The sequence below is a fragment of the Arabidopsis lyrata genome (assembly GCF_000004255.2).
Source record: "Arabidopsis lyrata subsp. lyrata unplaced genomic scaffold ARALYscaffold_2, whole genome shotgun sequence".
In the NCBI taxonomy this organism is placed as follows: domain Eukaryota; kingdom Viridiplantae; phylum Streptophyta; class Magnoliopsida; order Brassicales; family Brassicaceae; genus Arabidopsis; species Arabidopsis lyrata.
Genome location: NW_003302554.1, coordinates 12,657,663 through 12,670,381, shown reverse-complemented (window position 1 = coordinate 12,670,381; position 12,719 = coordinate 12,657,663). Strand labels below are relative to the sequence as shown.

Genomic DNA, 12,719 nt, shown 5'->3' with positions numbered 1-12,719 from the left:
GTGGAAAATACAAACAATACATTTGATGAAATTTAGGGTTTACGTATTTAGTATCCAATATTGTATTGGTATGTGTAGTGTATCAAGGTTTAAAACTTAATTTTGGAGGGTTATAGTTTAGAATTTTTTGGTCCAGAGTTTACCGTTTACGTAAGCCTGTACTTATATGGTGTGTACATGTAAACCATGAACTTTACTAAAGACAGTTTTCGTTTTTTTCCTCTTATTTTGACAAAATTTGTAAACTCAAAATTAAATGATTTTGACAAAAGATGTTAAAAGGTAAGTTATATTTTGTGCAATATTCCCAAAATTTTAATCACTGACTTACCATAAATTGGTCGAGACATTTTTACTTGTTCTTACATGATTAGATAGACTTTGATTCTTTTATTTTTGTTGAATAAGATAACTTTATTAATTCTCATTCTAATTTCTACATCTCAATAATTAATGTATGTCATATGATATGAAATACTACACACATGACACAACTAACAAAAAAAGCTGGACAGTCGTCATGAAATAGTCATCATAAAAGTGAAACTAGCTATTCAAATGCGGGTCACGTACGTGCAAACCTCGTCCCTGATCCCATCAACAGAAACATGGCCAGTGAACTGTGCAAATCCACAAACTCCCAAATAATGACACTGTTTATAAACTTATAATGCGTTTTTCTTTTTTATCATGGCCAAAAAGTTTGTGCAATTAGTTAGCTGTCTTGTACATATATAATTAAAAAAATTAATGAGGAAGTATATGTTGTGGTTTTGTCGAGTCTCTACGGGCCACGTCCCTATCCATAAAAAAGCTTTGTGCATGACAAGCTGTGTACCATTTTCCTTTTATTATTTTATCTTTCTATTAAATTTCTTTCAATAGAATATAAAGATCAAAACATTCTTTCATAGTCAAGATCAGACATTTTAAAGTCTTTCAGAGTCAAAGATCAAACATTTTAAGTCTTAATTAGGGTTAAACATTACGTTGACTTGTTAAGGATTTGATGATTTACGAGCATGATTTGATTAAACCGGAATGTAAATTTTAGAGAGTAGAAAACCTCACCGGTTAAAAAGTTTTACCTGCCTTAATAGACTATATATATGATGCATGTATATGTACATGTATGTATGTAAAATAAGTTGTTATATATATATATATATAAATTAGATTTTTGAGGTTCGATTCCTAAAAAATAGATTTGTTTGGAAATTATGACGCAAGGTTATCAGAGACTCTAATGTGCTACAACATATATAAATTAAGTTCTTTGATGTAGTATCATTTGGTATTCACTGTGAACTTGATACACGTACGAAATTTGCATTAAAAACTTGTTTGTCAAAATCATTTGTTAATTAAACAAATTTATAGATAAAAAGGGGCCAACAAAAATTTTGTGAGCAACATAAGGTCTATAATTTTTGTTTTTATAACCATAACATAAAAAAATTACAAAAATTTATTTTGAAAAAGTTAACTTTATAATTTATAGCATGTTTTAAAATTTTGACTTAGGGCGGCCTATTAAATGTTTAAATCGGCACTGCTCTAAATATGCCCATATATATAGTTGAAGAAGTTCAAATCTAGCTTAATTAAGTTATATAACTATAAGAAAAGAAAAAAAGAAAAAATTATTAGAAAAAAACTTAGTATTTATGTATAAATACCCAAAAGGTAGAAAGATAATTATTCAAATTTCATAGAATAAAACTATAAAAGGTGATATAATCCACAATATTATCATGGCAATATCTTAAGAACAATTTGAAGAGCTAATTTATTGGAAGAATATGGGGGGAGTAAGAGACGTCGTCAACTTACAAATCTAGAGAGAGAAATGACTCTTCAACAACTTTTTTTTGTAGTGAACTTAGACCGAACTAAATTCCTTCTTCAAAAGTAATCCACAAATAAATTATAAAAAAATAAATTAATCCACAAATTTTTTTTAAAGAAATTATATTTTATAGCCTCGTTTTTAAAATAAAACAGAGAGAAATTTGGAAAGCCCCGTACGACGGGAGGGAAAAGCTAACGTACGCCACGGTGACCGTTATCTAAACGACGCCATAATATTCGGAGCGTCGTCGTTTCATAATAAAACGCAAACAAAAACCCACTCCCACTTTCTCCTTTCCAAAAAAAGAACTCTCACCACTTTCTTTGTGTCTTCTATTTCTCTTTCTCTCTCTCTTGCTTGTTTTTGCCGGCGATCATGGAGAAAAGCGGCTTCTCTCCCGTCGGTCTAAGGGTTCTTGTGGTGGATGATGACCCAACTTGGCTCAAGATTCTAGAGAAAATGCTCAAGAAGTGCTCTTACGAAGGTCTCTCTTTTTCTTTATCTATGTTTTGGACTCATTCCTCAACAAATCAACTGAGATTTCTCTTTATTTTATGTGCCCTGTTTCAGTAACGACTTGTGGGTTAGCTAGAGAGGCTCTGAGGTTGCTGAGGGAGCGTAAAGACGGATATGATATCGTGATCAGCGATGTGAACATGCCTGACATGGATGGTTTCAAGCTTCTTGAGCATGTTGGTCTTGAATTAGACCTCCCTGTAATAAGTGAGAAGAAAGATCTTGACTTTCTTGAGTAATAAATGAAAAAGGTTATTGATTTTGTTGTTGTTGCGTTACAGTGATGTCGGTGGATGGAGAAACAAGCAGAGTAATGAAAGGAGTGCAACACGGAGCTTGTGATTACCTCTTGAAGCCGATAAGAATGAAGGAGTTGAAGATTATATGGCAACATGTTCTGAGAAAGAAGCTTCAAGAAGTGAGAGATATCGAAGGCTGTGGATACGAAGGAGGAGGTGATTGGATCACTCGATACGATGAAGCACATTTTCTTGGAGGTGGTGAAGATGTTTCTTTTGGTAAAAAGAGAAAAGACTTTGACTTTGAGAAGAAGCTTCTTCAAGATGAGAGTGATCCATCATCTTCTTCTTCCAAGAAAGCTAGGGTTGTGTGGTCTTTTGAGCTTCATCAGAAGTTTGTCAACGCCGTTAACCAAATCGGATGCGATCACAGTAAGTACGTTGGCGACTTTGGTTTCTTATCATGTCCCCTTGCCTCCCTTTATTATCATGTCTTCATAGAGCCGTAAATTTTTTCCGGTCTCTTGTTTGGCAGAAGCTGGTCCCAAGAAGATATTGGACCTCATGAATGTTCCATGGCTCACTAGAGAGAATGTTGCAAGCCACCTTCAGGTAAAAACTTTACCTTGACATCATTTTTCAGAACAAGTGTAATTAGATTAAGCTTTTCGTCACTTTTTATGTTCTGTTTTTTTTGTAGAAATATAGACTTTACCTGAGCAGATTAGAGAAAGGAAAGGAGCTCAAGTGTTATTCTGGTGGTGTGAAGAATATGGATTCATCTCCAAAAGATGTTGAAGTAAATTCAGGCTACCAAAGCCCTGGGAAGAGCAGCTATGTATTCTCTGGAGGCAATTCTCTGATCCAAAAAGTAACAGAGATTGATCCAAAGCCACTTGCTTCAGCTTCTCTGTCTGACCCCAACACCGATGTGATCATGCCTCCGAAAACAAAAAAGACGCGTATAGGCTTTGATCCTCCCATATCCTCCTCCTCTGCGTTTGACTCTCTGCTTCCTTGGAATGATGTTCCTGAGACACTTGAATCGAAGCCGGTTCTATATGAGAATAGCTTTCTCCAGCAACAACCATTGCCAAGTCAAAGTTCCTATGTTGCAAATTCTGTACCGTCTCTCATGGAAGAGGAGATGAAGCCTCCTTATGAGACACCAGCAGGAGGCAGTAGTGTGAATGCAGATGAGTTTCTCATGCCGCAAGACAAGAACCCTACTGTAACCCTTCAAGATTTGGATCCCTCTGCCATATCCAACATGAAGCTTCAGGAGTTTAGCTCAAATGTAACCAACAACACAGAGGCGATTCTGAGAAGCTTGAACTGGGAACCAGAATCACATCATTCTGCTTCTTTAGACACTGACTTAGACTTGAGTTGGCTTCACGGCGAGCGTTTTCTTGCAAACACCGGACTCCAGTTTCAAGATTACAGTAGTAGCCCATCACTCCTATCTGAGCTCTCACCCCACCTTTGGTATGGAAACGAGCGGCTGCCTGACCCTGACGAGTATTCCTTCGTGGTAGACCAAGGTTTATTCATATCTTAACCTTGTTCCAATAACTTATTTTCGTATATTGGTGGGTGTAATGCAGAAAGATTTTGTGGGTATACCTGAAAATAATCTTGCTTTCCAAGAACCTTCCATGTTCGAATGCATTGTACAATTTATCCATGAGTGTCATAGGCTAACCACACCAAACATGTTGATGACAATGATAAGGCAACATGTTTCATACCGTCGCTTAAGATCTTCACTGTCACACTGGTTTCCCTTTCACCTGGAAGGAAATTAGTTTGCTTGTCATATCTTGAAAATAAGATCTCTACTACACATTGTATCTAATTGCAAAACTTAGGAAGTTTTCCTCCTTACTCCAACACATGTGATGTTCTTTTACCTGTCGAGAATCTGTCCCATAACCTTAACAACAAAGAATGTGAGAGTTCACAATTTTAGAGCAGATATACAAATGAGTGTTAAGAGAAATGTTTTCCATCGAAGATAACCAACAGCTGCCACCAGATCCAAGATAGGAAAGTACAGAGTTTTGAACTACCTAACATCTTTCTATGCAGGCAATCAATTGGTGGTTATCTGACTGAGCTCTAATTCATTCATAACAAACAAATATGCAGTTACACACGCCATATTGCAATGTTCAGACAGTCATATGTCGCCAATACTGAGCAAAACTAGAGTTTTTACCTACTGGAGCAATCAGATGGGTTCTACTTAATCTCTGCAAATGGTCCTTAAAGCTTTTGAATATCTTGTCCACAGTTCTAGTTAAGGATTCTTCGAAATATACAGTGGGAAGTTTTCCAATTTTCGACTACTATTGTTTGATCTAAGAAAGTTGAACTTGCAAGTTGTAAGTTGTAACCAACGGCTCTTTCTTTCAACAAATCTACAATACACAATAAGTTATATGTTACAAGAGATTTAACAGAAGCTGTTTCTGTGAGAGATGTATAGAGAAAATGTGCACAAAATAGCGGTAGTCTCGTTGTATCCAGTGACCTTCTGCAGCCCATACCGAGACGGTTGAGACATCAAAATCAACCAACCAAGTGACAATTGTTCAGCCTCAGGCCCTGTAAAACGATTGTATATCATTTTGGTGAAAGACACCAAAATTCTACTGAAAATGAAAAGAAGAAACATTCGGTACCTGTTTATACTTACTTGGCTTTCTCATCGGGGGTTTCTTCAGTTTTTTGGTCAGTCCCAGGATTCAGCGATGTTAGCTTTCCAAATGACTCTTTTGCATCCCCAAAATAGTCTTTAACTTTGTCGAACACTGTTTTAAGCTGGTCCTGGGTAGGGAGCTGCGATTGTTCAGGACAAAACACAAACGTTTCAGAGAAAACATCTATAACAGCACCCTTTTGGTGTCACTGTAGGGAGTTTGAGAGCTGATCTCAAAGTATGACAAGTATAGCTCACCTCGATAACATCTGAGGTACTAAGTGCAGCTCTCATGTTTCCGTTTTCCTGAATGCATAATGCAGCAATAATAAGTGAAAAAGAAACCACAAAACTTTTCCTACGGCCTCACAGAATCTATCCTCCAAATACAAAATGAATCAGAGCTTCCGAATAACTGAAGACAAAGGGTTTCAAGAGCATTACAACAAGTTTGTAGCCATATCGAAACTCTGTGGCTGTACGCAAGACACGGTGCTGCTTAATTGCTGTCTTTTGAATCTCTTTCTCATCCTGTTAAAGATGAAAACAACCAGAACTCAAATCTAAAGAGATACATATTAAAAAGTGGAATCAGACCAAACAAAAAGCAGCTTGTGTAATTTACTCTGTAAATAACAGCGGCAATGTTTCTTGCAATGGTGTCTTTGTAGATATACTTCCCCAAAAGGTTATCTTTTGCAGCAACCATGATCTTAGCAGTAGTACCACCAGCTATTATACTCAGAGGATACCAAAGATACACCTATTCACGTCACACGAAACACTTTTTACAACAAGAAAAATAAAGCAAACAATTTTTTGCGTTTTATTCATGCTATTAACAAATAACTTAAACGTTGAAAAAAAAAACCCAACTTTGATGAAAAAAAAAAAACAATTGCGATCTAATCACTTGTCTAGGAATATCAAATTAAAAGAAAGTATAAGACTTTGGAAACAGAACAAAGCAAAGCTAACATTTTTATGCGTTAAATTCAATCCTAATCGAAGCTAAATGAAGAAAGAGTGGAAAAGAGACGAACATTGGCCATACGAATGAAGATAACGAATCTTGGGTTTCCATCGTCTTCAATCTTAGGCATAGGAGGAGGTGTACGTTGATACTGACGCGCCGCCATACCTTTCTTTCCCTTAGCCTCCACCACAAAAACCATCCGCCGCTGCTGCACCGCCGTCTCTCGGCATGCCGTTCTTGAGCTAAACAGAGATTGTCTCACTAACCCAACCTCTTCGAATCTTCCTGTGTTCTTCAGAGGAAGCCGAGTTAACGCGTTCAAAGACATACTCACTTCCATTACGCACCACTAGTTTGTTTGGAAACGAGAGTTTTTTTCACTTTTTGGTTTGAGGAAGAAGATGATGATTTCGTAGATTCGTACCTTATCTACTTGTACGTGCCACGTGTCCAAACCGATTTAAACCGGAACCGGACTCCAAAACGTAATCTGAAACTCTTTTCTTTTTCGTAATTTGTGATTGGGATGGGTAAAGATGTAGAGAAAGGTTAAGAATGAATGATTCCAATTTCAAACAAAATCGCTCCTCTCAACTCATTAACAAACATCAATAAACGATGTCTCTAACAACAACAAAAATGTTTATTTTCAGCAGCCAATAGATTCATTGGAAGATCCTAATGTTAGGTGCAAGATACTACAAACTAAAGTTTGTCCGGCTATCGATGAAAGCTTCTGTTGATGGTTCCCTTCCAAGAAAATTGGTGAGAAGTTCCATTGGTTCTTTGCCTCCTCCTGGGGCCAACACCTAGGAAGAAAGTAGTTGTTAGTCCTTTCATACTCACACACTACTACAATAAAGGAAAAACAACGAATATGCTTTCTCACTTTGTCTCTGAACTGCAAGCCGGCATACAGATTCGGATGCCCATCCCCAAATTTTGAGGCAAATATATCAGCAGCATACACCTGTGGAAGTAAGCGGATTCTCAGACAAGAATCATGGAAAGCGTGGACCACCAAAGTGCAAATCAATCATACCTCACTCCATAAACGACTGTAACATGTTGCTTCGGAGCCAATTACAGCACGTGGGAAACATGAAGCAGGGTTGGTTCCTTCCACCACTGGTAGCCCTATCATTACCTATATATATATATACAGAGAGAGAGAGACACTAGTATAAGACAATTTATTCTCCGTAAATAGACAAGGTTGCTTTGAGAGTTTCTGCTTTTACCTTTGGGTGAAGACTCCTGATTAGCTGCAGTAAGTCAGCGTCATCGTCCGAATATATTATTTGATCAAATAGACCTGATCATCCATATTTCAAGCATCATTAGGCAATACCACATTTTACCCGCTATTACACTTCTTAGTTAACTTTTGCTTCCTTTAAAGCATAATAAGAACCACAATCTACTCGTCTTACTAACAAACCGTTTGTATTGTGAGGAACTGATAGTTCAGTGAATAAACTATATTAAAGTCAAAATGAAAAATGTATAAGTGTCATTAGAAATCAATTAAAAAATGTGCAGAGATGTCTCACAGTATAATATCTCCTGAAGCGACTTTAGTGCAGAGAAAGAATATCGCCAACGTTTGAGTGTTTTGCAGACTTCATCCACAAGTGGCTTGGTAATATCCTGCAGGTCCAATGGATTAAATAAAGCAGTCACAGTCTAGAAGGGCAACAGGAATAAATCCCAGGTTGAAACAAATAATTATGACTAGTCTACCAAAAGAACAATTTAGTCGTGAGAAGCACTCACCTGACGATAACCTGATATTAACTTTAACGTGAAACTCTCGTAACACCTAGAGATACCAGAGTTATATTCCGTCTATAAGGATTCAGTGTTAATACAGAGAGACTTTAAGAAAGAAATATCAGTTTACTTGCCAGTTTTCCAATAACTGAGAAGGGATCTCCCGAAAGTCAGGGTCAACACGTAGGCCCGAGAATCTAGCAAATGAAGCACGATTGCAGATATGTTGGACCTATTTACCAATGATTAGCAAGGAATATCAGCTCATAACATCCCCTGATATATACCAACAGAATTTATTCAGCTGTTCCACGTAACCAATTTCATTCACCTACCACATGGCCAAACTCATGAAAAAGATTAACCACCTCAGAGAATCCCAATGGCACAGATTCACCACTACCATCCTTTGCAAACTGTGCAATAAGCAACGCCACAGGAATCTGGAGACAGAAACAAAATAAATGCCAAAATACGAATACTAAAATGTTAAAATACATCCACATGAGATCATATTATCGATTTATATTTTGAGTTGCATGATATTTCCACATAAAGGTCCGACATGGATGTAGGATTTTCACCTGACATGCACCATTGGAGAACAGTGCGTTATTCTGAAGAGCCATCACACAGCTGTGATTACATTTTCCTTCCCTGTCCAACAAAATTATTCTCACAACTCAAAAATGAAATGGAGGCTTTAAAAGTAAATAGGAGATTGAAGTAAGGTTGCTAATGGACCTTGTAAACATGTCAAGATAGAAATATCCCAAAAGCTTTCCAGATCCGGAGTCAAAGACGGCAAAAGCTCGAACATCATGATACCAGACATCAACTTCTGTAACCTCCTCAATTTTTATTCCTGCATGCCGAAATCATTAAGGTGGCCAGCAAGCTATGACGAGGATGAAATAAATGGATAGTAAATATTCTCAAGCCACAGAAGCAAAGCAGAAATTTATTAAGACCCCAAAAGATTTTAGAGTACAGACATAAACTCACCAAAAAGGTCCTGACATATTTTAAATATCCCGGAAAGGACCAAACTGACAGGAAAATATTGCCGGATATCTCCAAAATCAAGATCAAACTGCAACTCCTCTACCCTCTTTATGTAATATAAAAGATCTTCTACGCCAAATGGAATCTCCCCTTCTTCTTTCCTCTGATATTAAAACCCAGCACGTTAAGTGTGAGAAAGGCATCACCTATAATTAGTTGATTACATAATACCAACATTATATTACCTTCAAGTCTTTCAAAATGGAAAACTCTCTAATAGCCAAGTCAGTTAAACTGGAAGAGATGTCCTCCAGGAACCTAATCACCTGGCATACGAAGGGCGTCAGTACAAACGAGTAATGAAGAATGCTAAACTAATCACTTAAGGGTTCTTTCACAGACCCTCATTGATGTCTTCGACATTCTGCGATCAAGAGCATAATCTGCGAAATGTGAATAACCAAGGACGCGAGCTAATCTATGGCGTGAATGAACCTACAGATACGAGAATATAAAATGTCAACTGATTTAAGTGTGCTGCAGGCTTCTGTCAAGGTTTAGAATAGACACACAAGTACCAATCTTTGTAACACCGGAATATTGGTATCTCCACATCTCTTTCCATATGCCATAGCTACCGTCTTCCTTGTCTTGGCTATCTGCAAAGTTTAAAACAAGAGCCAAAACTTGATCAAATACGAATTTTAATGCGTTGGCCTGGACACATAAAGAGAGATGTTGAAATTACTCCTGGTTATTAAAAAAGTCAGTATCAAGAACTGGCAATTAACTGCAACCTTTTCTGTGGCAAGGCAATCAAAAAGGACCATGTGAATTATTACCTTACACAACTCTAGAATAGCTGCGACGTTACGACTTCCCAAGGTGAGCTTAAATTCTTTATTTTGAGTTTTTTCCAAACTCTGCAGGAGAAAATGCAGAAATGAGAAATAGTTCAGAAAAAGTCATGTCCGAAACAGACAATATCACGATTTGCTTATGTGACAGAGTAAGCAAATAAAATTAAGAATAAACACCTGAAGAAATTCTAGAGGCAAACCAGCAAGCTCATCCTCAGTAAAAAAGAGACAAGAACTATCTTCATTTAAATTCCGAATGTATCGCAAGCTAAGCTCATCAATTTCATTTGTTAGTCTCTCAACTTCCTCTCTTTTTATTGCAGTAAGGTTCAGACCATTGTCCTCAAAGTCTCTAACCTGTCACTGATAAAACAGAAATCAATAATTTGGTTCAATTCACACAGATTAGTAAAGTGAGCAGAAGTCTGCAAGCAACTCTTGCAAATGTGCTATGAAAAGGAAGCTCATTATTCCAACTGCTTTCTTCTAGAGTAACTAAATGAAGCTCATGAATGCAAAAATTCTCTAGTCCAACTCTTAAAGAGTGCTATTTGATAGTCCGTGAGGATACGAATACCTTAAAAGACTTGTTCTATACGTAGAAAAAAGAAGTAATGATCTCATTCACAAGTGGCCATGTTCTAAAAACAATTTGAGGCTGGTCAATCACTTTCCATAGCACAAGTAAAGAAAATCAATTAAATATCAATAGTACAAAGTCATGGACCAACAAATTCTAGAATTGTGATGGAGAAATTAGAAATGATAACAACTATGCTAAGGAAGATAGATGAACTAAATAATCTCAGTAGTTAGAATGTGTTTATGGTTAAGGCACTACATTGCATTAGCAGAAGGAATGTGATATAGTAATGTCTGAGACAGTGAAAAACCTTAAGAGCAATATATAAGAGAAGCACATGATTAAATTTTCCTTACCAGACACTGTAGGTAGCATTTAGCTTCAGGAGCAATCGATTCTCCCTTTGCAGCATAAATTTTGATAATCCGGTAAACATCTTCACGTTTTCTGATGCGCTTGCACAAAGACATGATCTTCAATCTCATATAAAGTGAGATCAGAAATTCAAAAAAAGCATTACATGCTCATCAGAATCCAATTTCACCTGCAGGAGAGAATATGAGCGTCGATTTTCTGCTCAGCTTCAGCACTAGCTTTACGAACATTATCGTGAGGCGATAACATCTTAGGAAACACACAACATTGTATAAGCGAGAGTTGTCTAGCTTCCAATTCAGCCAACGGCAATACAACATTCTCATAAGAGAGCTACACAAGCATTAACAACAATACAATCAAGTCAGAGATATTTTTCCATATCAATGTGGCTTTTCTCAACTTAATCAAGTGATTTTCAAATACCTTATCTAGAGAAACCAAAGCAACAGCATCATGAACTCGTGTAGACTTGTGTATAATTTCATCAGCTAAATCGAGAATCTCCTTCGCAGATAGGTTCACACAAACAGTATCACAACCAGGAAGACCTAAATTTCCAATGAATGCGAACATTGTGAAATTTGAATTCGTAAATTGCGGAACTAAGCCAAGAGAAAGAGAAAGTGAAAGGAAGACGAGAGAGAGAGAGAGTGAGTGCCTTTCTTCTTGGATTTTTGCTTGTGAGACTTGAAAGCGAAGATGGCGAAACTGACGGCGAGTCCGAGCAAACCCGCCGCTCCGGTGAAGGTTACAACGTTGAGCTTCTTCTTAGGATTAGATCCTTCGATTTTCTTGTCGTTTCCTTCGTTTTCCGTCATTTTTCCTCTGCTATTTTCTCGAGAAAGGAAAAAAAAGAGAGACTGGGAGGGAAAAGCCTCTCGCTCGCTGATGGACCAAAGGCAGAAAGTGAGACCGAGACACGGACGGAAAAAATCTATTTCCTTAATTCTAACTCTTTTTTTTAATTAGTTTCCATGGTACTATAGAAATTGAATACCATGCAAAATATATAAATTCTAGTGGTGAAAATATGGCAATATATTTGTACCGGTAATAAAGAATGAGAAAAACAAAAGTATTAAAAAAAGCGTTAAATGTTAAGCAGGCGGTGATTCAGTGTTTTACGTCTAAAACGTTTAATCGGAGCTGAGACGATTTTAGGCGTTTTAAAAAAATGTATAATATATCTTATTTTCTTATAGATAATGATATTGCTAATATCATTTTGCAAAGTAAATTATATTCGTTATTCCGTATATTTTCGGTTTTGCTTACATTAATTTTATCACTCAATTCTTATACTTTAATAATTTACCATCATTTGTTTCCTTATTTTTAATCTATATTTTTACCTAATTTTTATATATTTTAAACTAAATTAAGTATAAATTGAATTTTACTATTAATGCATAATGTTTTTATTACGATCAAATGCAGTAATGAAATTAAAAATATTATATATATTTTTTGTAATTTTTCATTGTACATAATTATATATATAGAGATTAATTGTTGATAAATAAATTTTTTAATTTAGATGCATGAGCCTTAAGAGCATCTCCAATGCCCAACTCTATAATTTCCTCTATTTTAGAGGAATTATATTTTAGAGGAGATTTTGCTTCAATGTATCCCTCTAAAATAGAGTTTAATCTAAAATAGAGGAGAGAGACAATGGATTACTCTATAAATCTATTCTAAAATAGAGTTCCTTTAAAATAGGGGAAATTATAGAGTTGGGCATTGGAGATGGAGTAAAGGTTTTCAAATAGTTTTCTCTCTTTTCTACTTTCAAGTCAAAGAAAGAAGTTCAGATAATTGGATCATGAGCAC

At 36.3% G+C, this 12,719-nt stretch overlaps 3 protein-coding genes across 4 annotated transcripts; 1 reads left to right on the top strand and 2 right to left on the bottom strand.

Annotated features, from left to right (window-relative positions):
- Window positions 1–1,942: 1,942 nt before the first annotated feature.
- Window positions 1,943–4,372, top strand: LOC9323205 (two-component response regulator ARR11). The gene is made up of 5 exons (XM_002888571.2): window positions 1,943–2,336; window positions 2,423–2,575; window positions 2,650–3,039; window positions 3,143–3,219; window positions 3,308–4,372. Exons 1-5 carry the CDS (start codon window positions 2,228–2,230, stop codon window positions 4,166–4,168), a joined length of 1,590 nt encoding a protein of 529 aa, XP_002888617.1. The 5' UTR covers window positions 1,943–2,227; the 3' UTR covers window positions 4,169–4,372.
- A 623-nt stretch (window positions 4,373–4,995) lies between these two features.
- On the bottom strand, window positions 4,996–6,766 carry LOC110230826 (protein HHL1, chloroplastic). 2 transcript variants are annotated; one of them, XM_021034916.1, is made up of 6 exons: window positions 6,355–6,766; window positions 5,937–6,074; window positions 5,756–5,842; window positions 5,570–5,617; window positions 5,295–5,451; window positions 4,996–5,217 (listed from the first exon to the last, which is right to left on the bottom strand). In XM_021034916.1, the coding sequence occupies exons 1-5, from the start codon at window positions 6,625–6,627 to the stop codon at window positions 5,305–5,307; spliced, it is 693 nt and encodes a 230-aa protein (XP_020890575.1). In that variant the 5' UTR covers window positions 6,628–6,766; the 3' UTR covers window positions 4,996–5,217; window positions 5,295–5,304. The 2 variants fall into 2 exon arrangements, with proteins under 2 accessions (XP_020890575.1, XP_020890574.1); XM_021034915.1 differs by having other exon boundaries at window positions 5,309–5,451.
- A 61-nt stretch (window positions 6,767–6,827) lies between these two features.
- On the bottom strand, window positions 6,828–11,822 carry LOC9324680 (probable thimet oligopeptidase). The gene is made up of 20 exons (XM_021034914.1): window positions 11,545–11,822; window positions 11,310–11,434; window positions 11,053–11,216; window positions 10,865–10,955; window positions 10,103–10,282; window positions 9,908–9,988; window positions 9,644–9,724; window positions 9,468–9,560; window positions 9,311–9,391; window positions 9,066–9,228; window positions 8,805–8,925; window positions 8,645–8,717; window positions 8,396–8,503; window positions 8,195–8,292; window positions 8,064–8,109; window positions 7,841–7,937; window positions 7,529–7,602; window positions 7,330–7,434; window positions 7,177–7,257; window positions 6,828–7,096 (listed from the first exon to the last, which is right to left on the bottom strand). Exons 1-20 carry the CDS (start codon window positions 11,702–11,704, stop codon window positions 6,986–6,988), a joined length of 2,133 nt encoding a protein of 710 aa, XP_020890573.1. The 5' UTR covers window positions 11,705–11,822; the 3' UTR covers window positions 6,828–6,985.
- Window positions 11,823–12,719: the final 897 nt, after the last annotated feature.